General features: G+C 59.4%; 8 protein-coding genes across 8 annotated transcripts; 5 read left to right on the forward strand and 3 right to left on the reverse strand.

Moving 5' to 3' along the window:
* Positions 1 to 285: 285 nt before the first annotated feature.
* On the reverse strand, positions 286 to 2555 carry THITE_2076439 (uncharacterized protein). The gene is made up of 2 exons (XM_003651502.1): positions 2030 to 2555; positions 286 to 1966 (listed from the first exon to the last, which is right to left on the reverse strand). Exons 1-2 carry the CDS (start codon positions 2399 to 2401, stop codon positions 731 to 733), a joined length of 1608 nt encoding a protein of 535 aa, XP_003651550.1. The 5' UTR covers positions 2402 to 2555; the 3' UTR covers positions 286 to 730.
* A 2517-nt stretch (positions 2556 to 5072) lies between these two features.
* Positions 5073 to 13680, forward strand: THITE_2111994 (uncharacterized protein). The gene is made up of 6 exons (XM_003651503.1): positions 5073 to 7817; positions 7901 to 8845; positions 8906 to 12343; positions 12398 to 12558; positions 12617 to 13444; positions 13529 to 13680. Exons 1-6 carry the CDS (start codon positions 5225 to 5227, stop codon positions 13559 to 13561), a joined length of 7998 nt encoding a protein of 2665 aa, XP_003651551.1. The 5' UTR covers positions 5073 to 5224; the 3' UTR covers positions 13562 to 13680.
* Positions 13681 to 13809: 129 nt separating this feature from the next.
* THITE_2111995 (uncharacterized protein) lies at positions 13810 to 14804 on the reverse strand. Its single transcript, XM_003651504.1, has 2 exons — positions 14254 to 14804; positions 13810 to 14141 (listed from the first exon to the last, which is right to left on the reverse strand). Exons 1-2 carry the CDS (start codon positions 14441 to 14443, stop codon positions 14089 to 14091), a joined length of 243 nt encoding a protein of 80 aa, XP_003651552.1. The 5' UTR covers positions 14444 to 14804; the 3' UTR covers positions 13810 to 14088.
* A 91-nt stretch (positions 14805 to 14895) lies between these two features.
* On the forward strand, positions 14896 to 16740 carry THITE_2111999 (uncharacterized protein). Its single transcript, XM_003651505.1, has 4 exons — positions 14896 to 15175; positions 15244 to 15354; positions 15439 to 16169; positions 16259 to 16740. The coding sequence occupies exons 1-4, from the start codon at positions 15034 to 15036 to the stop codon at positions 16715 to 16717; spliced, it is 1443 nt and encodes a 480-aa protein (XP_003651553.1). The 5' UTR covers positions 14896 to 15033; the 3' UTR covers positions 16718 to 16740.
* Positions 16741 to 19074: 2334 nt separating this feature from the next.
* Positions 19075 to 20233, forward strand: THITE_2112000 (uncharacterized protein). Its single transcript, XM_003651506.1, has 2 exons — positions 19075 to 19234; positions 19344 to 20233. The coding sequence occupies exons 1-2, from the start codon at positions 19232 to 19234 to the stop codon at positions 20076 to 20078; spliced, it is 738 nt and encodes a 245-aa protein (XP_003651554.1). The 5' UTR covers positions 19075 to 19231; the 3' UTR covers positions 20079 to 20233.
* Positions 20233 to 22397, reverse strand: THITE_2112001 (uncharacterized protein). The gene has a single exon (XM_003651507.1). It carries the CDS (start codon positions 22242 to 22244, stop codon positions 20388 to 20390), a length of 1857 nt encoding a protein of 618 aa, XP_003651555.1. The 5' UTR covers positions 22245 to 22397; the 3' UTR covers positions 20233 to 20387.
* Positions 22398 to 22954: 557 nt separating this feature from the next.
* Positions 22955 to 23813, forward strand: THITE_2112002 (uncharacterized protein). The gene is made up of 2 exons (XM_003651508.1): positions 22955 to 23357; positions 23441 to 23813. Exons 1-2 carry the CDS (start codon positions 23076 to 23078, stop codon positions 23798 to 23800), a joined length of 642 nt encoding a protein of 213 aa, XP_003651556.1. The 5' UTR covers positions 22955 to 23075; the 3' UTR covers positions 23801 to 23813.
* An 856-nt stretch (positions 23814 to 24669) lies between these two features.
* Positions 24670 to 25180, forward strand: THITE_2086706 (uncharacterized protein; the record flags this gene model as incomplete). The annotated part of the gene is made up of 3 exons (XM_003651509.1): positions 24670 to 24759; positions 24793 to 25005; positions 25100 to 25180. 3 exons carry the CDS (start codon positions 24670 to 24672, stop codon positions 25178 to 25180), a joined length of 384 nt encoding a protein of 127 aa, XP_003651557.1.
* Positions 25181 to 25339: the final 159 nt, after the last annotated feature.

Raw genomic sequence — 25339 nt, forward strand, 5'->3', positions numbered from 1 at the left:
ACTCAGTAAGTCGATAACAGTCGAGCAAAACGTAGTGATCAACAGTAAAACTGTGTCTCTAAGCCTATGCCGGCGGAAATGGCCACTCTGGCGTGGCACGCAGCTCGCAGTTCGTGACCGGAACCCGAGACCGTTGCACCGGACGAACATTCGATTGAGAGGGAGGAGGGCAAGACAGGTCTAGGAAAGAGGTAGGAACAGGGAATGTACATAGTCGTCATGGAAGGCCCGATGCAAAACGGAGGGAAGGCGTGAGTGGAATCGCCGAAATCGCACAACGCCATTGAAGGGGAAGGAGCAAGGCCCGAGTAGCAATGCCGACAAGGGCCACACTAAGACGGGAGCTCCTACTGTTTCGATGCCCGGCTACGACCCGGGGCTTCGTCCGGGAACTGCCCATAGGCGGAGGCTGCTCGGGCGGAGGCTGCTCAGAAGCGCACCCCAAGGCAAGGCACTTCGATGCCGACTGCAGCGGCGGATGACGGAAAAACGGAAAGACAAACTCTGTTTGCTAGACTGAGTGAACGTGGTTAACCCTCGAATATGCAGAACAACCCATCGATTCCATGTGCGACCGAGTCCCGTGTTGCATTCACAGTACAAGAAACGCCTCAGGCAGCCGTGATACTTGCCCCGTCCCGATATTCCCAGAGGTGAAACAATAGAGAGAAAAGAAACAAGGAACAGAAAGGGTAGCGCGGATTGCAACGGGCTACCTCATCATCATCGTCTAGGCAGCGATCTCCTCGAGGAATTCTTTGATCTCCTCATCAACCAGCTTGTGGATCTTCTCCGAGAACTTCTCGGCCTTGCCCGCAAAGGATGAGACGCCCTGGGCAACCTTGCCAGAGACCACCTCGAAGTCGTGCTCAATGAGCTCCTCGAGCTTGGAGACCGACTCGGCAATGTCGCTCGAGCCCGCCTTGGTCTTGCGGTCCACCTTGTAGCCGCCTGCCTCGACGATGGCCGTGTAGTTATTGCAGCCACCACCGTTCCAGGCGAGCAGGTTGGGGGTGCCACTGGGCATGTCCGTGAGGGCGCCCTCGGTGGCGATCTTGAGCAGGTTGGACTTCATCTTCTCCGGGGTGATGGGGGCAACCGAGTACTCGGAATCGCTGGCGGGCTGCAGCGACAGGTAGTAGGCCAGGAGACCGCAGATGTGGGGCGAGGCCATCGAGGTGCCCGAAATGGTGTTGGTGGCGTACTTGCTGCCGATCCAGGTGGACAGAATGCTCAGGCCGGGCGCGAAGATGTCCGTGCACTTGCCGTAGTTGGAGAAGTAGGCACGGCTGTCGTCAATGCCCGAAGCACCGACAGTGACGGCCCTCTCGGCGGCAGCGGGCGAGTAGTTGCAGGCGTCGGCGTTGTCGTTTCCGGCAGCCACCGCGAAATGGATGCCCACCGCGACGGCCGCGTTCACCGTGTCGTCAAGCGTCTTGGTTTTGCCGCCGCCCAGCGACATGTTGGCGACAGAGCCCTTGAAGCCCTTGCGCTTGCCAGCCTTGGCAGCCTTGACCTGCTCGATATGCGACTTGGCGGCCCACTCGACGCCGGCAACAACATCAGACATGGTGCCGGAGCCGTTGGAGCGGAGAACCTTGACGGCGTAGATGTTGGCCTTCTTCGCGACGCCATACTTCTTGCCGGCAATGGTGCCGGAGCAGTGGGTGCCGTGGCCGTTTCCGTCTTCATCAGCATCGCCAGTGGGGATCGTCTTGCCCCATTTGGCACGGCCCTCGAAGTCGACGTGCTCAATGTTGGTGCCAGTGTCGATGACATAGGCATCCACACCCTCGCCACCTTCGGCAGCGTACAGGTACTTGTTGTAGGTGGAAAAGCCCAGCGCATCCCGGTGGGAGATGCGGGCCAGGCCCCACGGAGCGGCCTTCTCAAGCTCGCTGTCGCACTTGGCATCTTCGACAACACGCATCGTGTGGACGATGCTATCCCGCTCGATGTACTCAACCTGCGCCGCCACGAATCAGCATTGGGATGTAACTCGCACTGGCTTTTTATCAAGAGAACTTACATCAGGGTGCCTCCGCACCTGCTCGATGACCTCGTCATCGAAGTGGCCGGAGTAGCCCATGAAGTCCTGGCCGATCTTGTACGTGTGCTTCAGGCCGCGGAAGACATCGTCAACCAGCGGGAACTGGCCACGCTTCTTGAGATCGGCGCGCTCCATCTCCCGGGACGTGTGGATCTCCTGGACCCAGCTGTGGTGCGCTGACGCAGAATCCTCGGTGACATGCTTCTTGAACTTGATGATGTACGAGTTGGGGATGACTTCAGCGTTGGACGACGAAAGAATGGGCGCAGCGTCCCCGTGGATCGTCTCGAAGCTGACCCTGGGGGCCGCGGCAGCGCAGGCCGCGAAGGAGAGAGCGACGAGGCCTCTCATGGTGAACCGGCAAACGGGGAAGGAAGGGCGAAGCCGATGGACCAGCGACTTCTAAGAGAAGGGGAAAAGTCCAGAAAGAAATACGACCGAGAAGATAGAACTGCGAGACTTTCTCCTCCGCTGCAATGCACGGCGAAGGGGATGTTGGCTGATGATAGAGATGGGGAGGGAGGACCCGGGAGGTGCGCAGGAGAGGAAGCGAGCGAGCTCGGCAATCCTGGGGAAGCGTGTGCTGATAAAGAGGCGGCCCGGGGGAATGCGTCAGACACCCAAACGGACTGTTGCCTCAGCGAACCGATCCGGCTGGCTCTCAACCAGGCGGAGCACCAGAAACCGGGGGGAGGGACCCGCTTCTAGCCCAATGCGGTTTACCGCAAGGCGGAGCGGCCAATGGCGTGCGGCGTATGACCTGGCCACCCCGGTTCCACCGAGGCGAGACTTTGAGCGGTGCACGCGATAAGCTGCCCGTCAATCGGCCAGCTGACACCATTGAGAGTGGCTATCGCGTTTATCAACCGCTCCAGCTCAGACGCTGGCGGATAATGCGCATGCCGTGACAGATCTGATGTTTTGAATTTGGTGACCACTTTGCTTCCGAAGATGACGTTTCGATGTAATTGAAGGTAGTAATAACCGTATAGTTACAGATCGTGCCTCTGCGGCGCCAGCATGCGAGTTGGGGCGAGGCTGACCTGTCGTTACACTAGGTAGTGAACCTGCTCAGGGATCGGCGCCTTGCTTGGCGGCGCGTGCCTCAATGATCCCCTGTTGGATTGCCCCTGGAGTCCTGATTTGCGGAAGCTCGATTGAAGCTCCAAGCTCAAAGACAACAGAGCAGCAAACGACCAGCCAGGCCTTGATCCGTCCGGATCCGAGAGCTAAGAACCGGACGCTGGGGCCTGGACTCGGAACTTGAGTGCAGCAGGACGACAGGCGGAGAAGCTGTCTCCGTCACACCGCAGCATGCGGGGTGGATGTTCGGATATTCATCTTCCCATAGGATGTACATACCGGTAGGTGGAGGGTAAATTAGAAGATTGCATGCTAACAGCCACAGATACGGGCTCATCCAGTGATGGGCCAGCAGCGGTTGTGTACAGTACCTACTCTTCCAACAATGCTTCGCGCATTCTCCATTCTCTCATTGTCTCGATTCCGAACAGGCGGCGCCGTTCCAATGCCACGCCTTGCCTCATTCCGTCCTCCTACTGAGCGCACTTGAGGCCTGATCGGGACGAGTTGGGCGGGGAAGGGTAAGGGGACTCCACTCAAGTTCAGGAAAAGGCTCAGGTCCCCGACCTGCCGGTTTCGAAGGATTTACCGCAGGTGCGTGAGGGACGCTTTGGAGATACATAAGGTAGAACGGAGTCTATTGTGACTAAAGCGTAAACATGACGGAAGTATTGGCCGCAGTGCAACCTGCTTGACTCGTCTTCTTTCATTCTTTGAACAAGCCCCTGTTATCGCCGGTGTCGGTCTGGGGACAGGGTCTTATGACATCATTCGTGTCAGTATCCAAGTTGCTGTCGAAATGGGAACCGAGGTTCCGGATCGATTGGACGTCAACAGTAGTTCATGATTCGAGATTCAAAATGTGTAACTTGACCTGGTATTTACCTCAACAAACGCATCGACTATCCGCACATTGATGGAAGAATAGGTACCTGTTGGGTCGGAGCCGTCGCCACTTGATCATTATGTGATAAAGGTAACGGTCGACTCACGGAATCATACCCCCTAGTGAGGTGTCTTGAGTATTGCAAACTCTAACTGCGGCTACCGAAGTTGACGGGTCACCACAACTGCGACTGAACCAACGTTATGAGCACTGCACTGCAGTACTCGACACAACCGCCTCCTCTCGCGAGGCGTTGCAACGGGTCTGGGTAGCGAAACACCTATATGATGCGTGGTGGTCGCTTCAGGCAGTCGGGGATTCAGGCGCGTTCAAGGTCCGGTCAGCCCCCTCTGTGAGGCAGGCAATCACCCAGCTGCAAGATACGACTCGAACGGTGATATTGAAGGCAACACCCAATCTGGACGGCCCGGGACACTCGACCTGCCAGGTTTGAATAAGAACACGGGGCTGCCTTGGGTCTTCTGTTCCAAGATGACACAGCCACTGCCCCTCTGTCAGAGCCCCTGCGATTACTGTGTATTCCGTATTGAGCAGTGGTATGCAGGGAAGAAAACTGGTATGTAAGATACGTGTGTATACAGATTACACAGTGCGAGTACACGAGCTTTCACGAACATTTCTCCGCAGTTAGTGGGGTAAGGCGGTGATGATTACCCTACAGTTACGGCCAGCTGGTGAAGCCTCAGCCCTACCTGAGTTTGGGGTCCGGAAACCTGGAAGCCACAGCTGGGAGCTGAGGCTGAGGTGGAACGGCGTGCTAGGGCCTTTCATTGTTGCTGGTCAGTCAACATGCACAGTGCACCACAAACGGTGCTGCGCAAACGAAGCTCGGAAAACGGCGAAGCAGCAGTTCTCTCGGGCTTTTCCACGTTTACATAGAACTTCCCTCTCTCTGCATCATCCACCTTCAGTCGTCCATTGCCGCCTCTCTGCCGGAGTGAACATAACGAAGTCGTGGGCGTCTGCGGCTGCTGCCTGGACTCTGACTCCGGCGGTTGCACGCGTCAGCGGTTCCACAGAGCAGCAACAGCGCCCGGCCGCGCTTTCGCCTGCCGGTTCCATGACGGGCCGCTCAGCCTGCACACCTGGACCCTTGATGGGTGCTGGGGACTCGCTCAACTTGCCTTCTCACTCTCGGTCGTGATCGGCGCAACTGCAATTGACCGCCTGGAAAGCCGGCCGCGATGCTCCCCGTGCGATCCCGCCGCTTTCGAGCGTCGACCTCGGCCTCGACCGTCCAGACGTCCAAAGCGACCGAAGTGCTCCAGGCCCTCCTCGACCGGCTGTCCGAAACGGCACGATCCGCCCCCGCAGGCTCGTACCCAGCAATCTCCGACTTGCTCGACCAGATCCGACAGATTCACCAGCATGTGGCTGCCCTGCCGCCGCCCTCCCCACCGCAAGACGATTTCCGCTACCTGCGCGGCTTCCAGACCCTGCTCGGCGTCCTACGCGCATTCTCTGGCTTCTACGACCCGCACAGGCGTAGCCAGGCCGAGAAGGGTGCCGTGTTCGACTTGCTGCATGCGGTGCTGGCAACCCTCTCGGCCGCCTTCCGCGGCCACCCCGGCAACAGGCGGTACTTCCAGGACAGAGTCGAGGGCGGGGGCTGGGAGGCGCTGGAGCAGATAATCGCCAGCATTGGCGTTGGAGGAGGAGATTCGGACCTTTGGACCAACTGCCAACTCTTCGGGAAGTTGCTCTCCTTCGCACTGGACGATCAGCGCTTGGATGAGCTCTGCCGCTCGGTGGCATCACAGGCGACCCCCAGCGTCACGCCAGAGGCAACACCTGATGGAGAAGAAGACAAGAAAGACGAACCCGACTTGGCTCGCGGCGTGGATGCGGTCGATGTGAGGTTGAGAGAGATCATTCGGCCGCACACGGCCATTCAGAACCCCGAGATTATTCGAACCGTTGTTGGCTTCTGCGAGTCTGTCCCGAGAGATCCGGGCGCGGCCTCAAGTCTTGTGTCGATGGTAGTTCTCGACGTGCTGTCATCGATAGCATCTGCCTCCTTCTTCAACCTGTGCGCTCTGCATGGAACCGGGCTGCTGTCCAGGCTCCTCCGCTTACTCTTCGCCCAGGACGGCCGCCTCACTGCGCCAGAGAGAGAGAGAGCGCTGCCATTATGCGCAGCCTTGATGCGCCTTGGCATAGACGACCTTGCGGACGCGCAGTTCTTGTTGAATCGTTCAGACGCCGCCGCCTCCGAGTTCTGTCTTGCCATGGTGAAGAGATACACCGGCCCCCCCTTCATCCAGTTCGACCTTTCTCTCCATGGTCACTCCTCCATTGAACTGTCAAATCTGGGGCGCTCGTTTCCTCCTCAGACGGCGCCCGGATACACCTTCGCCGGGTGGGTTCGCATCGACAAGTTCGACCCCGAGTCCCATACTACGCTCTTTGGCGTCTTCGACTCTACCCAGACGTGCTTTCTCCTGGCTTACCTCGAGAAAGACACCAAGAACTTCATCCTCCAAACATCCGTCACATCTCCGCGACCGAGTGTCAGATTCAAGTCGGTCGCATTCGAGGAGAACCGCTGGTACCACATCGCCCTCGTCCACCGTCGGCCCAAAACCATGGTGGCCAGCAAGGCGAGCCTCTTCGTCAATGGCGAGTTTGCTGAGCAAATGCGCGTCGCATACCCTAACCCGCCTCCACCCTCCAATGCCAGCACTGAGAGCTTCGTTTCGTTCTCCTCCAGCAGCACCAAGACGAACCCCGTCCAGGCCTTCCTGGGCACGCCTCGTGAGCTCGCCGCTCAGCTCGGCCCCGGGCTGGTGCACTCCAAGTGGTCACTGGCTTCGGCGCATCTGTTTGAAGACGTTCTGAGTGATGACCTTCTTGCCGTCTATTACCGCCTCGGCCCGCGGTACCAGGGGAACTTCCAGGATTGTCTTGGCGGTTTCCAAACTTATGAGGCTTCGGCTGCCCTTGGACTCCGTAACGAGCTGTTCCACCCGGGCAAGGATGAGAATTCCGACATTCTGAAAGCCATCAGAGACAAGGCGGGCAGCATCCTTCCTGAGCACAAGGTCTTGTTCAGCAGCTTTCCACGGGCCATCTTCTCTGCAGACGGCAGATTTATGGACTCATCACTATTTCGATCGCTGTCGAAGAATGCGGCGAGCAATCTGTTTCATACTACCGTCAAGAGCGGGACGGCGGTTGCGGTCAACGGAGCTGTGCCGTGCGTCAACGAGGCGCTGGTGAGAATGAACGGCGTCTCCCTCCTCACTGGCGATCCCGTTGTTGCCGCTCCCTACCATTTCGACGACAACCTCTGGCGGCTCGGAGGTTTCACCCCCGTGGGTCTGAAGTTGGTCGAGCGGTCATCTACGGCGGAAGAGCTGATACGGTCGGTCGAGCTCATGTTTTACAGCATCAGCAACAGCTGGAGGAACAGCGAGGCCATGGAGAGAGACAATGGTTATGCCATACTGAGCATGCTCCTTCGCGCCAAGCTGGGCCACGGCGTCCCGGGCTCGGACACGCAATCACAGACGTGGCGGCTTGCGCTGAACAACGAGGCGAGAGACCAGCTGAGCTTGCGGCTGCTCAGCCTGGTGCTCCATTTCGTTGGATACAAGCATGCCGACCCAATTGAGTCCTTCATCATCAACCCACTTGCCTACCGAGTCCTCCTAATCGACCCGGACACCTGGCGGAGGTCTTCAACTCACGCCCAGGAGCTCTATTACAAACAATTCATAACATTCGCAGTGAGAAGCAAACATCACCAGTTCAACAGCCGTCGGTTGCTTAGGATGCGTAAGTCCCGGCCAATCCACCCTTCAATGGGGCTTTTTTCTTCTGGTTCTGGTATCCAGTGTGCTTACTCTGCGTTGACACAGGGATCATCAAGAGGCTCCTGGATGCCCTAAAAGCCGAGGCCATCTCAGAGGAGATACTGCCTCACTTCATGGCTTCCTTCGAGAGCCTCGTCAAGTGCAATTACACGGCTGAAGTCCACCGCTCCATTGCCCTCTTCATTACCTACGCCTTCCACACCCCTTCGGGCTCCGTATCACGCACACCCAAGCCAGCATCGGTCAGCAGCCGGTCCACAACCCCCGGCCTCGGTCTTCTGCGCCGAACTACTCTCGAGACCAGCTCGCCGTCCTCGGCAGCAGGGTCATCAAGAGTGCTCACTAAGAAACAGCTCGGTCGTAAGCTTCTAGAGATGTACACGCGACTCCTCTGCGAAAAGTCGAATGTGGTGGACATCCGAAAATTCGCCAAGACCGTCACTAATAAGGTGATATATGCGGCCGGCCCGAAGAAGAAGAAGATAGAATTCGTGCTGACGACCGGGCAGTGGCTGCTATATCTGCTCGCGGAGGACGACCCCGAAGTTGTTGTCCTCGGCTGCAAAATCCTTGCCCGCCTTCTCGTCACGCAGCCTTCGGGATACACGGCCAAGTTCGCAAGCAAGACGGGCGGCTTCTGGATCATGGCCTCCCGCCTCAAGCAGTGGTGGGATATTTCAACGCTGTGGCCGATTTTGTTCAGCATCCTTTTCGGGTACGACGTGGCCAACATCGACTTCGACAAGTCGTTCGATTTCTTTAGCCTCCTGGAGATCTTCGGCGACAGCCGTGTTGCGTTTCCAGACGTGTTGCCCGTCATAACTTCCATGTTGCAACACGGTCTCCGAGATGTTTTGAGACATCAAGAGGACCCAGATTCTCCAGCTGCTGAGCCCAGTGCGATAAAGACTATGCAGGAAACCCTCGATATTGTCAGGACGAGGCCCAGGGCTCGGTCTATGGAATTGGGCCAGGCACTTGAACCGCGGAGTGAGTTGGCCCCTATTTTCACCCTGCTGTGCCCGAGATGTATCTAACACTTTGTCCCAGGAACGCAGCTGCCAGACCGAGAGCGGGTGGCGACCAACGCTGCGGTCTTACAAACCGTTGTCCGTTTCCTGGCCGATATGCACGCCCGTTCCGTTAATTTCAGGGATTTTGCCCTTTCCTCGGACTACATCCGGCACCTCTTCTCCGCTCTGTATCCTGTCATCGTTACTTCCGATCCGGTCACTGCAGAGACGGAACTCAAGTCCAGTGACACGCTGAACTTTGAAGGTGGCGATGTCATCATCCGGCCGGTTCCCGGCTCCTCGTCTACTGCGATCCCGATCATCAGGACCACGACTTCTGGACAGTCCGATGCCCAACCACCATCTCCGAGCCCCGGCCGAGGCACCCCTCTCCGGCGGCCGTCGTCGTTCATCCTGGTCTCTTCACAGTCGCCGCCCTCGGCTCCCTCTCCCGCGCGCTTGAATCACGTCGTATCCCCGACCAAGAGAGTTGCCGCCCGAAACATTAGCAATGCGGTTCTGGAGGGCATTTTAGAGTTGATAATCGGCGTCTTCACAGATCAGATCCTGGTCAGGAAGGAGTTTTCGGGCTTTAATCTCTTCCTCAAGGTGCCGCCAGGATTCCAAGAGCACCGAGCATACTTCGAGACCTACGTTCTGCGCAACGTCATCAACCATCTCAAGAATGCCATCCAGCTGGACCAGAAAGTCCTCACGGAACCCAAGGTACTGCAGAACCTGGCGCGCCTCAATTTCCACGTGCTTGAGGCCGTATTCGAGGGTTCGTTCATGAATGGGGCCGAAACCATGATCGAGTTCACCGGAACGGTGTTGGAGTACCTGCAGAGGCCCGACGTGGCGGCACTCAAGAGCGTCCGTCTCTGCAGCTCGGCGGTGGCTTCGATCCGGGCCTGCTTCTTGAAGGCCACCCTGCTCAGGCTCTCGGACATGGACGACCCGGAAACTAAGGATTCCGAGGCTTTATCGACCATGGAGCATCTGCTCTACTGGCAGACCGTCCTGCTCAGCTGCTTGTCTGCGGAGGACGACTACATGAAACTGCTGTGGTACCAGCTGTACAACAAACTGGTCGACTCGCGCCCCGCGATCCGGTTCGTAGCCGCGACACTCTGGCGGATAATGCTCGTGCAGAAACCAGACGAGTCGGCGGCGATCTTCCGGCAAACCATGAGACCGGACCAGCGGCCCTTGGCCCGTGGCTTTGGGAAGCTCACTGAGCTGGATGATGCGACGTTCCTCGAGTGGGTTGACCAGCACCGTCCGTCGCTCGACGCCTTGTTCTTCGGAGGCATGTCGAAGACCTGGGAAGAATTTGTCGCGTCCGAAAACCAGCGCACCGCAGACAGCGCCAGGGCGAGGGTCAAGAGCCGGAAGGAAAAGCTGAAGCAGTGGCACACCGAGTCGCTGGAGCGCGACAATGTCCTGCTCCGTCACGAGATGGCTAACAGCGCGTGGATGAAGAGCATCTATTTCACAGAACACTTCAAGCACCAGCGACTCTTGCAGGACCAGCAGGACGACAATGCTTTCATGGCCTCGACGTTTGCGAAGATGGAGCGCGACTTGTGTCGTCCCGGCGGGGTGTTCAGCGAGCCCCAAGCCATCAAGTGGAAGCTGGACCGCACCGAAGGGAGGAACCGCATGCGCCTCCGCCTCCTCCCGGAGTATCCTAACCAAAGGCGGCAGGAGTTCCAGCCGAAGCGGAGCAACACCTCTGCCGCTGCTACTCCTGTTCCGAGGCCAAGTACCTCGGCCGGCAATCTCTCGGCGACGCGGCAGGCTCCGACGCCGCCAGTGGAGATCGGTGCCAACGGCAACGCGGAGGATCTCGACATCTCGGCCGAGCCGGAGACGGTGGCTGGGGACGCAGACCAGCAGAGCGTCGCGCCGGAAGAGGACTTTGAACTGGTGGAGGACCTCAACGAGCCCGAGGCGGACGACACGTTCGAGGATAAGAACCGAAAGGTGATGAGGCGACTCCAGCAGGGCGACGCTGTCCGGAACGTCTTCAACATCTCGCGGATTATCGGCGTCGACGCCTCGGAGGGCATTTTGATCATCGGCAAGGAGGCGCTCTACATCATGGACAACCTGTTCCAGTGCGCGGATGGAGAGATTGTCAACGTCTGGCAGGCACCGGCCGAAGAGCGCGATCCGTTTTCCATGATTATCACCGGGGGCTCCCCCGGCGAGAGACGGCCCCAGAACCAGGGCCGGCCCGACCAGGAGTCGCGCAGCTGGAGATGGCAGGATGTCCTCAGCATATCGAAGCGGCGGTACCTCTTCCGCGACGTGGCAATCGAGATCTTCTTCACCGACGGTCGCAGTTACCTCTTGACCGCCATCAACCCCGCCATGAGAGACGAGATCTACGCGAGGCTGACGGCCATGACGCCGCACACCACCAACCCGAGCCTGCTGCCCAATCCGGAAGACGCGTGGCGGCTGGAGAGCCTTAAGTTTGCCGAAGACGCCCCTCAGACGTTCGGGGCCAAGTTTGGGAGCATCTTCAACTCGTCGGCGTGGAACCCCATGATGAGGCGGTGGCAGAGGGGCGAGATTTCCAACTTCCACTACCTCATGCTGGTGAACACGATGGCTGGCCGGACCTTCAACGACCTCACGCAGTACCCGGTGTTCCCGTGGGTGCTGGCGGATTACACCAGCGAGGAGCTCGATCTCAACAACCCGGCCACCTTTAGGGACCTGTCGAAGCCCATGGGTGCCCAGTCCCCCGCTCGCGCGGCCGACTTCGCGTCCCGGTATAAGAGCCTGGCAGAGATTGGCGAGACCCCGTTCCACTATGGCACTCACTACTCGTCTGCCATGATTGTGTCGTCGTATCTGATTCGCCTCCCTCCCTTCGTGCAGTCGTTTGTCCTGCTGCAAGGCGGCACCTTCGATCACCCCGACCGCCTCTTCTTCTCAATCGAAGGTGCCTGGACCTCTGCGTCGCGGGACAGCAGCACAGACGTGCGCGAGCTGATCCCGGAGTTCTTCTACCTCCCGGACTTCCTGACCAACATCAACGGCTACAACTTCGGCGTCAGGCAGGGCGGCGGCGGGAGGGTAGACAATGTCATCCTGCCGCCGTGGGCCAAGGGCGACCCGAAGATCTTCATCGCGAAGCACCGCGAGGCGCTGGAGAGCCCGTACGTCAGCCAGCGGCTGCATCACTGGATCGACCTCGTGTTTGGATTCAAGCAGCGCGGCGAGGCGGCCGTCGAGAACCTGAATGTCTTCCACTCTCTGTCGTACAAGGGCGCCATAGATCTCGATGACATCAAGGATCCGCAGGAGCGCAAGATCACGACGGGCATCATCCACAACTTCGGGCAGACGCCGCACCAGATCTTCACGAAGCCTCACCCGCCGCGCGAGTACGACCGGTGCCCGATCCGGCGGCTGGACACTTCTGTCGGCGCGCTGACGAGGCTGCCCCACCCGCTCCTAGGTTTGTTCTTCCCCCGGACGGCTAGGGTCGTCAAAGTGTACTAACAAGCTGCAGAGAGCCGTGAGCGCGTCGCCTCGCTCATCTACGTGCCCAAGCTGGACCGTCTCCTGTGCTCATCTCCGTTCCGCCTCAACCTGCCGCCGCACTACGACAAGTACCTCGAGTGGGGCTACACAGACAACAGCGTGCGCTTCTTCCTGAGCGACAGCAGAAAGGTGAGACCTCCTTCCCGCCGGCCGAGACCCGCAGGCAAGCAAACTAAACATCTGTCAGCCCGCCGGCCTCTTCGAGAACCTCCACATCGGCCAGATCTCGACGCTCACGTTCGCGGACTCCAAGACGCTCATCACGGCGGGCGAAGACTGCGTCGTATCTGTCTACATGGTGCACTCCTCCCCGGGGAAGCCGGTCGTCGAGCTGCAGCCGCGGTCGTCGCTGTTCGGGCACAAGACGCCGGTCACGCACATCGCCGTGTCCAAGGCGTTCAGCACGATCCTGACCGTCTCGCAGGACGGCGCCGCCTTCCTCTGGGACCTCAACCGGCTCGAGTTCATCCGCAAGCTGCCGTTTCCCCTGGCCCGCGGCGGCGGCGGCGGTGGCGGCGGCGTCGAGTGCGCCCGCATCAACGACGTCACCGGCGACGTGATGCTCTGCGCTGGACAGCACGTGGTGCTTTTCACTCTCAACGGCGAGCTCATCCTCGACCAGAACGTTTGCAACACCGCTGCCGGTAACGGTACTGTCGGTAGCAGCAGCAGCAGCAGCAGCAGCAGCAACGGCAACGGCAGCGGCAGCGGCAGCAGCCATAGCCACAGCCACGACCCGGACGACTACGTGCACGCGTGCGCGTTCTACGAGGGGTCGCCGGGCGGCAGCGAGTGGCTGGAGAACCAGCTCGTGTTCACGGGCCACAAGCGCGGCGTGGTCAACGTGTGGCGCAAGATGGTGGACCCGCGCACGGGCAAGTGGGCGCTCGGCTTCCTGCGCCGGCTCGACCACGTCAATCCCAAGAGCGAGGTGGGCGCCAACATCGAGGCGGCCATCACGTGCGTCACGCCGCTGAGCGGGCTGGTCTACACGGGGGACGATGACGGGCGGGTGGTGAGTTTTGTTCCCCCCTCCCCCCTTTTTTTATTTCTCCTTCTCTCTCCCCTACGATCGATCCGATGGCTGACTTTGTGGCAGTGGGAGTGGAATATTGTGCAACGAGAGCGGTAGACAAGACTTGGACCGGGAACGAATAGAACGGGGTATGAGTAAAACCTGGGGGTCGATGGAAAAGAGGGGGTTGCATGTTGCATATAGAGCCGCGGATTGCGTGTGAGGAGGCCGGGAGACAGCGGCACCGCAGGGTGTTATTCGGTTTTGATAGCTTTTGGAGCCGTGGTTGGCTGGTTCCGACGATGGGATGGCTGAGCTGAGTTGTGTTTTCAGGTCAGGCAGCGAGTGGGACGCATGCGAGGCAGTAGTTACCTGACAGAGCATTCGGTAGGGGCAGTAGATGTAGACTTGGATTTTCGGAGCCGCTCAGCCAACGAACTTCATCTTTTTCGGCGTCAGAGGTGGCTATCGTCTGTTTTCGCACACACACCTCTCTCTATCACCCGCCGCCCAGCCACAAAGCCCGTTACATACAACAACTAGTTGATACAGACTTCTCCGGGTGCTGACCGCACCGCTTCCTCCTCTTCACTCCCATCCCAGCCCATTCGCAAATGTCTTCGCCCCTTCCTTCCCGGCCTTCATCATTCCGTATCGTCGTCGTACCCCGTCAACTTCTTCCTCGGTCCACTCGGCACTGTCGCAGGGAATCACCCGATTAGTTATTGTCTCTTCATCCCATCCCGTCCCAGTCCCTGTATGTATGTATATCATCACCCCATCCTCCCTCCACGCTAACTACTACATACCGGGATATGTCATCGGGATGGGCGCCGCGTCGTAGTCGCCGATCATGCGCCGTATCGGCGGCACCGTGACCAGCGTCACGGGCCCCAGCGCGCCGATGAACACGGACCAGAAGAGGCCCGGCCGCTCGCGCGCGGCCCAGCGGCAGTAGCGGAGGGGGCCGGCCCAGAAGCGGGGGGTTATGGCGCTCATTTTTTTGGGTGTGTGTGTTTTATTTCCTTTCCAGCTCTCCCGGCTCTGTTGTCCTTTCTGGGACCTTTCCTTCGTTCGTCGTTGGTTGGGGTTGTCGCAGTCGTGGGGAGGGGATGCTTTGCGGGTGCGTTTTGCTGAGTTAGTTTCGGGGTTGCCGGGCTGGTAGCGGGATGGAAATAGCGTAGAGGATATGTACCTTGCGCTGTCCTCGTAATTGGGTGGCTGCGGCACACTGGCGACCTAAGAATGTCCCGCCGTCCTCGTCGTCGTTGTCGTCGGAGCGCGAGAGCTCGAAGCTTGGCGGCTCGAGGTTCCTGAGTGCGGCGAAACTGCGGTTAATTCCAGCTTCCCTTGGTCAATTGAGGATTCCGGATGACAGGGGTTGGCAGTGGGCCTGCTTGGCAAAGACCCCGGCCCGTCTTGGCAAGGCTACGTATGCCGAATCACTGAACCATCGCTGCGAGGTGTTGCTGCTATTGTGTGCATTGCTGCGTGAAGCTGTCGCGGGACGAGGCAAGCTTCCGTGGCATGAACCCAACGACCCTCCGACGACTGCTGTGAATACACAGGCGCGGGACTGTTCGCCCACCATGCGGTCGCTCATTTCCTTTTTCGTCTTCCTGTTCGCGGCCGCCGTGTCGGCGCTCAGCACGACCGGCAACCGGCTGCTGGTGATCCTGGACGATGTCGTCGAGAAGGCGAACTACTCCAAGTTCCTGGCAGATCTCGAAAGTGCGTTGGTCCCGACATGCGCATTCTCCGGTGGCTAATTGGCTAACGCGAAACCGCCCAATTCGCAGGCCGGGGCTTCCAGCTCTCGTTCGAGACCCCCAAGAGCGAGTCGCTGGCCCTGTTCCACCTCGGCGAGCGCTCCTACGACCACATCATCTTCTTTCCGACTAAGACCAAGGGTATCCCCCCCCCTTCCCGGCCCACCCCACAAGTGCTGGAGCAACACTACCCAGGAAACACCCGACACGACTAACCCATACCAGGCCTCGGCCCCAAGCTGACGCCCAACCTCCTGGTCGACTTCCTCAATGCCAAGGGCAACCTCCTCGTAACCCTCAGCTCCGGCGTCCCCACCCCCAACTCGCTCGTCTCGCTCCTCGCCGAGCTCGACATCCAGCTGCCGGCCGAGCGCACCGGCCTGGTGGTCGACCACTTCAACTACGACGCCTCGAGCGCCGCCGACCTGCACGACGTGCTGCTCCTGCCGCCGCCGGGCCCCATCCGGCCGGACGTCAAGGACTTCTTCGCCGCCGGCGCCCCCAAGGACTCGCTCCTCGCCTTCCCGCGGGGCGTCGGCGCGGTGCTCGGCCCCGGCGAGCTGCTGACCCCGATCCTCCGCGCCCCGCGCACCGCCTACAGCTACAACCCCAAGGAGCAGGCCGAGACCGTGGACGAGCTCTTCGCGGCCGGCGAGCAGCTGGCGCTGGTGTCGGCGTTCCAGGCGCGCAACTCGGCGCGCCTCACGCTGGTCGGCTCGGCCGAGATGCTGCAGGACAAGTGGTTCGACGCTGAGGTGAGCCAGCCGTCGAGCGGCGCGGGGAAGAAGGCCGCGGCGGCGGGCAAGACGTTCAACAGGGAGTTTGCGAAGCGCCTGAGCGGGTGGACGTTCAACGAGATCGGCGTGCTGCGCGTCAACTGGATCGAGCACCACCTGGATGAGCCCGGGGCCGCGAACCAGTCCAACCCGGCCATCTACCGGATCAAAAAGGACGTTGTAAGTTCTTTTTTTCAATTCTACCCCTTTCCCCCCTGTCCCGCTGCTGCCCCTCTCCAGCTCGATTTCTAACCCCGCGGCCCGCCCAGAAATACACCATCTCCCTCTCCGAACACGCCTGGACGGCCTGGACGCCGTTCACGCTGCCCTCGGCCTCAGACGCGCTGCAGCTCGAGTTCTCAATGCTGTCGCCCTTCCACCGGCTGCCGCTGCAGCCCGACCCGGCGCTCTCGACCGACGACGCGGCGGCCTACAGCGCGGCGTTCCGGCTGCCGGACCAGCACGGCATCTTCAACTTCCGCGTCAGCTACAAGCGGCCGCTGCTGTCCAACGTCGAGGAGAAGAACACGGTGTCGGTGCGGCACATGGCGCACGACGAGTGGCCGCGCAGCTATGTCATCAGCGGCGCTTGGCCGTGGATCGCCGGCATCGGCGTCACCGTGGCCGGCTGGCTGGCCTTTTGCGCGCTGTGGATGTTCAGCGCGCCGGTGCCGGCGCCGGGCGGTGCTGCTGGGGCGGCGAGGGCCGAGACGAAGAAGACGCAGTAGGGACGGATGGGGCGGGAGATAAGAAGGGTTATTATAGATGAGGATTCTATGTTTCTTTTTGTTTTTGTCGAGCTCGGTTGCTATTTCCTGCACATGTATATGAGATACAGCGTACCGGGTGGGAGGGGCAAAATCTCGAGGTTTTCCACACGCAAAAGCTATCAGGTATGGAAATAGGTTCATGGATGGCCATCACGCTCGCCAATAGGGCGTGCTCCGCGGAAGGTGATCCCGCTTTCAAGCTAAGTTTGACAACCAACGGCATCCAGTGGCCCCTATCATTAGCTTGAAAGTAGGAGCGACGGAATAGCAAAAGAAATCATCGGCTCAGCTTGAGTTGTCTGTTGTCTAAACAAGCCAAACGCTAACTACCATACCAGAAAGTGAAGCCTCCTATCAGCCAGGAGGGTATGTATCTGTCTGAGTGGGCCAGGTCCAAAAAGCTCACCGGCTAACACCCTCCGCCGGTACTAAGGGAGGTGGCCGGCTGCAAAAACCCACCAGGGGGGTTATGCTTCGGCGGCGGGGGAAAGTTCACCGGCCAGCCTCCATCCACGAGGGGGATGGAGTGTGGCCAGTTAGAAAACCCACTGGGAAGTTCTCTGCGTCGGGAGGGTTGTTCCGACTCGGCCAATCCCACCATTGAGCCATCTGGCCTTTCTGGGAGAGATTGGTTGCATAAAGGCGGGAGTTTTATATAAGGGGCGAGTGCCGGGAAGGGGCGTGGTGGGAAAGCGGGTTGAAGAGGGGTCGAGGTGCCAGAGTTGAGCTGAAAGGGGGGTCGTCCACAATGAGGAATCAGCTTGAAAGGGAGGAAAAAGGGGAAGAGAAAACGTGATGGCCAGTCTCTCCAAAGGGTGGGCAAATATGCATGCTCCTTCTTTTCCTTCTTCTTTTCTCTTCTCCCTTTTTCTTGATCTTAAAAAAAAGAAAGAAAGAAAGAAGGAAAGGAAGAAAAGAAAGAAGAAGGAAGGAAGAAGAAAGAACAAAGTAGAGCAAAAACAGACTCGGGCCCTCAGATCAGCTCTCTTCTGTTCCCACTGACAACCGACTGGCAGGCCGGGGCGACTCTTGCAGAGCACGCCGCGGCCTCGTCTGCTGCCTGCAAATTTGGCTTTTTGGACCTTTAGTCATCACCGGGCACGCTGTTTTTGCTCTGCTCTCCTGGAAAGAACACGCCGAACCGCCATCTCCTGGGCCCCCCATTGTGACATCCTAGCTCCCTTCTCTTCCCTCCCCTTGGCATCCATCCATACCTAACCTAACGAAAAAACGTAGGTAGGTAAGGAGCAGGAGAAGGACTGAGCAGGTAAACTCGCCAACCCGCCAACCCAACTCGTCAACCCACCACACCACACCAGAGTGAAAAGAAGAAAAACCGCCCCCTTTCTGTGGGCCCGCCTCGCCACGCTCCGATTGAAAACTACTTGTTTGCGAACCGTCATCGGTGCAGCGCAGACACGCCCGGGTGGTGCCGTCTCTGCCGGCTGCTCCCCGCCCTGCCAACAAACAACCAGATAGCATTCTCAATGGGTGGGAAGCTAAACCGGTGGTTGCGGGCAGGGCGGAGGCAGAAACAGACAGAGACGCCCGGCCGTCGGCGCACCTCGCCGGGGTAGAGGTGTCCTCATTGCGGGCGAGACGGGAAGGGACGGGAGCGGTGTGGGATGGTCGTCGGTTGTGGAGGGCAGGATGGGAGGAGGGTGGGGTTCGTGCGTGTTGGTTCCTTGCTGAAGTGGTGATATATAGAGATGGGTAGATATAGACCTGCTCAGATATCCGTTCTAGAATGCCCTCAGCCTCGCCCTCGCCCCGGGGTCTGACGCATATGCGGCGATATGCGGCAGGGGACGGGATGAGTCGGGCTCTGCTGCGTGTTGCTGTTTTTCGTCATCGCAGGTTCTTGTTGTTTATCTTGGTGACGGAGTGTAAGAGTGTCGGTTGGGTTGAGTCGGGCTGAGCTTGGCAGATATCACTCGATATCGGGTCGCGCCCAAGTGAAAGACTATAGAGAGTGGAGAGTGTATTGGCGGTTGCAGCCTTGCAGGTGACAACCCGCGAAGTTGAGGGCTGCTGCGAGCGAGACCTGAAGCAACCCGCGCCGTCGGTAACTGATCCGGTGAACTTATCCTGATTTGGCGTTACTTTGTAAATGGCCGCAGTATAATCATGTTGCCATCGAGCTGTCGCCGGCGATTGCTGCTCGCTGTCGTGAGCGGATGCATGATGCTGCCTGCAGCGACCTGTTTGGTGGTGGCAGGTGGAAGGAGACGCGTCTGCACGTGCCGCAGTGACGAAATGTGGTCCCCGCTGCAGTTCACTAGCGCGCAAAGAGCCCATGCCACAGTGCTGCCACACCGTGCGCAGTAAAGCAAGGCTGGCCTCGACGCTGTTGAACATCGCCAACTCGCCCTGCTGCCTCGCCAGCACCCAGCCCGCTCGCGCGTTCTCCTCCTATCCATTACGCAAGAGAATATCTCCAACGGCCGATAAGCAGCATAAAAGTCAACCAAAATGGTAAACCAAGCCCAAGCAAACCCTCTCTTGCCCCGACCCTCTCCCAAGCCTCTTCCCAAATCCCACCTCAGATTCCATCCGCAGAGCTAACGACGTCCCCTTCTCGCAGGCGCGCAACTCGGAGAAAGCGCAGTCGATGCTCTTCCGCTTCCGCGAGGCGCAGGCGGCGGACCTGGGCATCATCGACGCGGGGCGGTCGCGGCGGCCGCGGGCGATCACGGAGCAGGACAGCATCCCGGCGTGCGAGCGGTGGCGCGGGCAGGTGCTCAAGGAGATCTCGCGCAAGGTGTCGCGCATCCAGGACCCGGCGCTGTCCGACTTCCAGGTGCGCGACCTCAACGACGAGATCAACCGGCTCATGCGCGAGAAGCACATGTGGGAGGTGCAGATCCGCAACCTCGGCGGGCCCAACTACATGCGCGCCGGCGGCAAGGTCTACGACGAGGCCGGCCGGGAGATCCCCGGCGGCGGCAAGGGGTACCGCTATTTCGGCCGCGCGAGGGAGCTGCCCGGCGTGAAGGAGTTGTTTGAGGCGGCCGCCAAGGCGAGGGTCGAGGAGGAGAAGCCGCTCGAGGAAAGGGCGGATCTGCGGAGGCAGGTCAATGCGGCCTATTACGGGTATGCCCCCGGCGAGGAAGATGACGAGCTGTTGGAGTATGAGCGGGCGAGGGAGAAGATGGCGTTTGAGGCGCTGGCGAAAGCCGGGCCGGCGGAAGCGCCGCCCGGGTGGGAGCCGCTGCCCGGGGACGTGGGCGACGGGCGGGTGTGGGAGCTGCCGACGCTGGACGAGGTGCAGCAGGAGCTGATTGAGCGGAGGAGGCAGAGGTTGCTCGATCAGTTATAGCGGGGGGATTTCTGGTTGTCTTTGTAGCAATTTTCACGGGCTTGGTTCGGCGTTGACGGCGCAATGGAGACAACGTTGGCGGGTTTGCCAAGTTACGGCTCGGAATGCATCAATTTGCTGCCGCTTCCTCTGTCTTCGAAAAGGATCTCCCGTGCATGAGAATGATGCTAACATATTACCTCTAGGACCAACAATATCTCCAAACAATCCAAATGCAGCCAGTGATTACATTCTCCCAGGTGTTCCCTACCCAAAACGCCAACGCTGTCAAACCATAGAATGAAACTCCCTGTCAGCACACAAGACCTTCTAACAATGCTTCGGCCAGTTCTTCTCAATCCAACCGGCCATCAGCTCGGTAAACGACCCCTCAACATAGAGCTGCACGTCCTTCTCGCTGTAGTCCCCACCAAAGAACTTCAGGGCGATCAGCACCCACGGCGTGATGAAGTCGAGAAACACGAGGTCGACCGTTTCAGGTTCGCCCGCCGGCGGGAACCCAACCTCGGCCTGGATGCAGTTCGGCACGACGTAGAAGTTGACGGGCGCGTGCAGGGTATCGTCCCCGTCGTCCCCGATGTCGTCCTTGGTGGTGTATCCCTCGGTCAGACGGGTCCTTCCGTCGGAGCCGTCGGCAAGCGGCCTTTGCTGGGCGGCCTCCCCCTCCCACTGATGGCCGGTGGAACCTGGCGGCGCCGCGTTGACGATGGACTCGTGGATGGCAAGCTGCTCCGGGATCGCCATGAACCGGTTGTGAAGCGGGCCGGCCGACGCGAAGATCGGGCCAGCGTTGTTCAGCAGCTTGATGACCTGCTTTGCCACGGCGTAAGGGACGTCAGGAATGTACGCCAGCATGCTGGTGAAGGGCGACACGATGTAGGTGGTGTCGCGGGTGAAGGGGCCCTTGAAGATGTCGAACCGGATCGTGCCCGTATTGACGATGGCCAGGCGGGGCACGTGTTTCCGGCTGGCGTTGACCGCGATATCAGGAAGCACCTCCGTCTCGATCCAGCTGTAGATGCTATCGTCCCCGGGGTAAGGTGAGCGGGACATCCAATAGGTTTTGGGGGCGCAGCCAAAGGCGTAGTCGAGGTCGAGCGCCTGGCGCGCCCGGGTGATCATGGCCGAGACGTTACGGCCGTGTTCGGTCGGAAACGTGTTGGCGTTCAGGCCGCCCGCGTGGTGGTACAGCCCCAGCAGGTTGTTGTCGATGTATCTGCGGTGGAAAGACAAGGGAGCGGCCTCGGACTGCGCAGACCTCTCCAGCTCGCCGCTGACAGACATCCAGCCGATGGTCTCAAAGTACCGTCCGCTGGCGAGCGCAAACGATCGCGCGTCATAGGCGGTGGCGTCGCGGATATGGACATGGCCGCCGAAGAACAGGATCGGCGTGAGCGGATTCTGCTCGCGGATAGCGTTGAAAATGGTCTTGAACTCGGGCATCCGCACGCCGACATGCCCGATCACCACGAAGACATCCGTCTGCTCCCGGATGGCGTCTCGGAACCACTGCTCCCGGACGGTCTCGTGCACCGGTTGCACGACCGTGTTGTTGGCGTTGCCGGTGAAATCGAAGAGGAAGCCAAAAGCGACGATGTCCAGCTTCTGGTTCTTGGTCTGGAACTTGCGATATCGCTGGGCCATGGGCACTCTCTTTCCGGAGACGGGATCTATGTAGTCGAGATTAGAGGCGATGTAGTTCTGCTTGAAGTTGGGCACCGTGCGCAGGTGCTCGCCGTCAGCGGTCGAGGCCTGGTAGAGCTCATGGTTGCCGGTGCAGATGATGTCGACATGCTGCTCCTTGTAAATGTCGTAGTAATATTTACCCTTGGGGTTGGATGCGTCGTACAGGCCGTTGCCCTCGACGCGGTCGCCCGTGTCGACGAGCAGCAGGTCGACGCCGCGCTCGTCGGCCCTCGCGCGCATGTGGTGGGCGAACGAGACATAGTCGCCCCAGTCGGCCGAGTACTGCGGCTCCTGGAGATGGCCTGCATGCCAGCCGTGTGTGTCGGTCGTGTGCAAGAAGTTGAGCCGGCCCCAGACCAGATCCCGCATCGGCGCCGGCACCGGCTCGGCGGCCCCGGGCTGCGCGGCAGCTGCCGTCCGGACGAGCGCTGCAGCAGCAACAGCACGGCCTATGCCGATAGCAGCCGCCTTCCAACCCATTCTGCGTGTGTCTGCAGAGACGGCCCGCCAAGGTTACAGACGCAATCCCGGTCTCTTTCAGCAACAAAGAGGAGGCCGATCAGCTGGAGCTGCTCCGGGCCGCGTGATGCTCGAGTCCGGGCGGGTCCCGGTCTCCAATTCGGTTAGGTCCGGGGAATCCGCACGGAGACCCCTCCCGTAGAACCATGCCCCCCAACTTACTGTACAGTACGAACGTTACACACTCAAGTAATAACCTGGAAGTGATGAATGTTATGTTTCAGCTTTGTATTACCTGTCACCGTACGTAGCTGGATTGCTCCCTTTTTTCCCCCCTTGTTCTTCGCTTTACACTACATCATTTCCTTGTTATACTTGCCTTGTTATTTCTCCCTGGTTGATTAAAACAAAAAGAAAAAAGCAAAAAAAAGGAAAAAAGGAAAAGAAAAGAAAAGAAAGAAAAAGAAAGAAAAAAAACAGGCAACAGGAGACCCTCCCCGAGGCACTTACTGTGTAATAACCTACCTCGAATGGAACCTGGGACGGAGCTGACGTCGAAGACGCTTTGTTGTATCTGACTTCCGAAGACCAGGAAACCTCAAACCTCATACAAGACGGTATAATTGAGGACACACGCTGTAGTTCCTGCGAGTAATTAGTTGCAGAAACAGTGGAGTCTCAGATCCAGCGGAGAAGCATCTGCAGATTCCTCTACGCATGGTACCATATGCAAGGCATTGATTGCTATGGCACTTCTCCCACGTGGCACGTCCCGTTCCGAGCTGGTATTATCTCCTGAATGAGTGGTGAAAGGGTCAGCAGCCCACCGCGGCTCACCATCAAACGCCCGACATGGAGTCGCTCTTGTCAATCTCATCACTCGAACATCGACATCGCGACACCTTCATCCACGCCGTCACCAACGTCCTGTCCAGCCCGATTGCCGAGGCTACCTATACACAGATCGTTGATGGGCTCCCGCTCGCCGATGTGGCTCGCGATGTGTACCATGGCTGTGTCTGTTCGACGCACCCACTCCTAGATAAGCACAGAGAGTTATGTCCCGGGGTTGCTGAGCAGTTCCAGCAGCTTCGTGCCGGTTTCGACGTCGCTACGCTCCAGATGGACTCGCAGGTGAGTGCTTGCCACCCTCAACTAGACTACCTAAGGTAGTCAATCATAAGGTCCGGACGCTAATGCCGTCTTGCCTGGCTAAGCTGGTTCACGATTACCAGTCTGCGCCTCCCGGATCTAGCCTCTTCACTATGCGACTCATTGAGCTCGTTGCCAGGGCCGTCCACCAGTTCGGCGTTTGGCTGTATCAACAAGACACAAACCACCACAAGAACGACGAGCTTGGTCTGTGGCGGCCATCAGAGACCAAGCTGCGGTTTTACCCGCGGACGTATCCGTCAACGCTCTTTTGCCACGAATGGTATCGCGACTACGATCAGTACCCCGAGGGCATCGCCGACTGTGTGGGCTACTGGGCTGAGGCCCGGATCTTTGGTGGCGTCGTTCTCTTCGACAGACGGGATCCGGGAGTGGTACCCAACGCCGAGGCATGTACTCGCTGAGATCTTCCACAAGGCAGCATCTTTCACTAAACCCGTGTTGGCTCCAGCCGCATGCCGTGTACTTGCATCCCGACCGAAGTGACGTCATATACCGTATCTACCGGCTCCTCGACGACCAGAAGCAGGAGCTGGTCCAGTTCCTGCTCGCCGACAACAACGGGCCGGGCCCCGGCGGGACGCCGCAGCCGCCGCCACAGCAACAACAAAAGTGCCCACTCCCGCTCCTCCCCAGCGTGGCCAACCGGCAGCGCGTCGACCCGGAGTCGCCGATAGCCGCGACGGGCATCTACCGCGACCCCTGGGAGCGCCGGCTCCGCCCGCCGAACGACGGCGACGCGCGGCTCAAGGACGTCACGGATACCTTCAATTATCTGTCGCGTGAGGACTGGCGCGAGGCGAAGAAGCGCGCGGGCCGGGAACGGGCTGAGCGGATCCGTCGGCGGGCTGTTGAAAGACGGAACTGAGGCATGCATGGCATTGCATGGCATGTTTGCTTGGAGTCGGACAGCAGGTGGCCCGAGATTCCTAGTTTTGCTTGCGTACCAGCCGTCGTTCCGCGTTTGGGATCGTCCTGCTCTTGAGTGTGGGCTAGGTGGACGAACGGATTGTTTACTGCTTGTTGCCCCTGTGAGAGCCTATGTGATGGTCCAGGGTTCCCGTGTTGCCGCATTCTCGCTTTTTTCTGTTGGTCAGCATCAAACCCGGCTCCTGTCGGCGCGGGGCCTCCCATGTCGACTCGAATAGGGGCTGTTGCTGTCTTTGCTTGAAGCTCAGCTGCCTAATTGTGGTTGAACGACGCTCTTCGGAACATGTACCGCAACCCCTCACCTCATTCTTCCAGTTGCAACATTTCGTCAGCCGCACACCGCATGGCGGCACTCGCCGACAAGCCGCCGAAGTTACCCCTCGCAACCCTCAACAATGGGCATCGCGATGTCTTCATGCGCGCCGTCGGCGACGTTCTCTTGAGCCCGCTGGCCGAAAACACTTAGGCTCAGATTGTCGTCGACGGCTTTCCCATATCCGACGTCGCTCGCGATGTCTGCAACGTGTATTTCTGCCAGGGCCATCCGGTGTTCGATGATCACAAGGGACTCGGTCTTGGCATGCTCGAACCGGCTCGCGGGCTCCTCTCCGGCTCTGATGCTCGCGCGTTGCAGATGGACTCGCAGGCCGCGAAGGGATCCACAACACTCCAGCCCGGTGTATGCAGCCGATACTCAAGTGGCAAGCGTATTCCACACGTGGCAAGCGATTTCCGTACTGCGATACTTGCACTGTGGTATGGACCTCATGCAGGTCCTCGATAATGGCCGCGGAGAAAAGGCCGGCGATCCGGCAACTTGCGAGCTCAGCCTCCAATTGCAGTGGGGCAAGTAGAGGAACAGATGGGAACTCGCCCCACTTTCCCAGACAGCTGTCGGGCGCTCCCGACCAAGCTTTGTTGTGAGTGGATGGCCGACAGGTTGGCGCCAAGGCCCAGCTGCAACCCCGCAGCGCAACTGCCCCTCCATTACGCCAGACTCTCCTGAGAGATCG

The sequence above is a fragment of the Thermothielavioides terrestris genome, chromosome 2 (assembly GCF_000226115.1).
Source record: "Thermothielavioides terrestris NRRL 8126 chromosome 2, complete sequence".
Classification (NCBI taxonomy): Eukaryota; Fungi; Ascomycota; class Sordariomycetes; order Sordariales; family Chaetomiaceae; genus Thermothielavioides; species Thermothielavioides terrestris.

Coding starts and splice junctions, on each gene's coding strand:
- THITE_2111999 (XM_003651505.1), top strand. CDS start 15,034: ATGCGGTCGCTCATTTCCTTTTTCGTCTTCCTGTTCGCGGCCGCCGTG. Junction 15,176..15,243: donor GTTCCTGGCAGATCTCGAAA/GTGCGTTGGTCC, acceptor CCCAATTCGCAG/GCCGGGGCTTCCAGCTCTCG. Junction 15,355..15,438: donor CTTTCCGACTAAGACCAAGG/GTATCCCCCCCC, acceptor AACCCATACCAG/GCCTCGGCCCCAAGCTGACG.
- THITE_2111995 (XM_003651504.1), bottom strand. CDS start 14,443: ATGAGCGCCATAACCCCCCGCTTCTGGGCCGGCCCCCTCCGCTACTGC. Junction 14,142..14,253: donor CATCCCGATGACATATCCCG/GTATGTAGTAGT, acceptor TCCCTGCGACAG/TGCCGAGTGGACCGAGGAAG.
- THITE_2112002 (XM_003651508.1), top strand. CDS start 23,076: ATGGAGTCGCTCTTGTCAATCTCATCACTCGAACATCGACATCGCGAC. Junction 23,358..23,440: donor CGCTCCAGATGGACTCGCAG/GTGAGTGCTTGC, acceptor TGCCTGGCTAAG/CTGGTTCACGATTACCAGTC.
- THITE_2076439 (XM_003651502.1), bottom strand. CDS start 2,401: ATGAGAGGCCTCGTCGCTCTCTCCTTCGCGGCCTGCGCTGCCGCGGCC. Junction 1,967..2,029: donor AGGTGCGGAGGCACCCTGAT/GTAAGTTCTCTT, acceptor GTGGCGGCGCAG/GTTGAGTACATCGAGCGGGA.
- THITE_2112001 (XM_003651507.1), bottom strand. CDS start 22,244: ATGGGTTGGAAGGCGGCTGCTATCGGCATAGGCCGTGCTGTTGCTGCT.
- THITE_2111994 (XM_003651503.1), top strand. CDS start 5,225: ATGCTCCCCGTGCGATCCCGCCGCTTTCGAGCGTCGACCTCGGCCTCG. Junction 12,559..12,616: donor TCCTGAGCGACAGCAGAAAG/GTGAGACCTCCT, acceptor AACATCTGTCAG/CCCGCCGGCCTCTTCGAGAA. Junction 13,445..13,528: donor GGGACGATGACGGGCGGGTG/GTGAGTTTTGTT, acceptor ACTTTGTGGCAG/TGGGAGTGGAATATTGTGCA.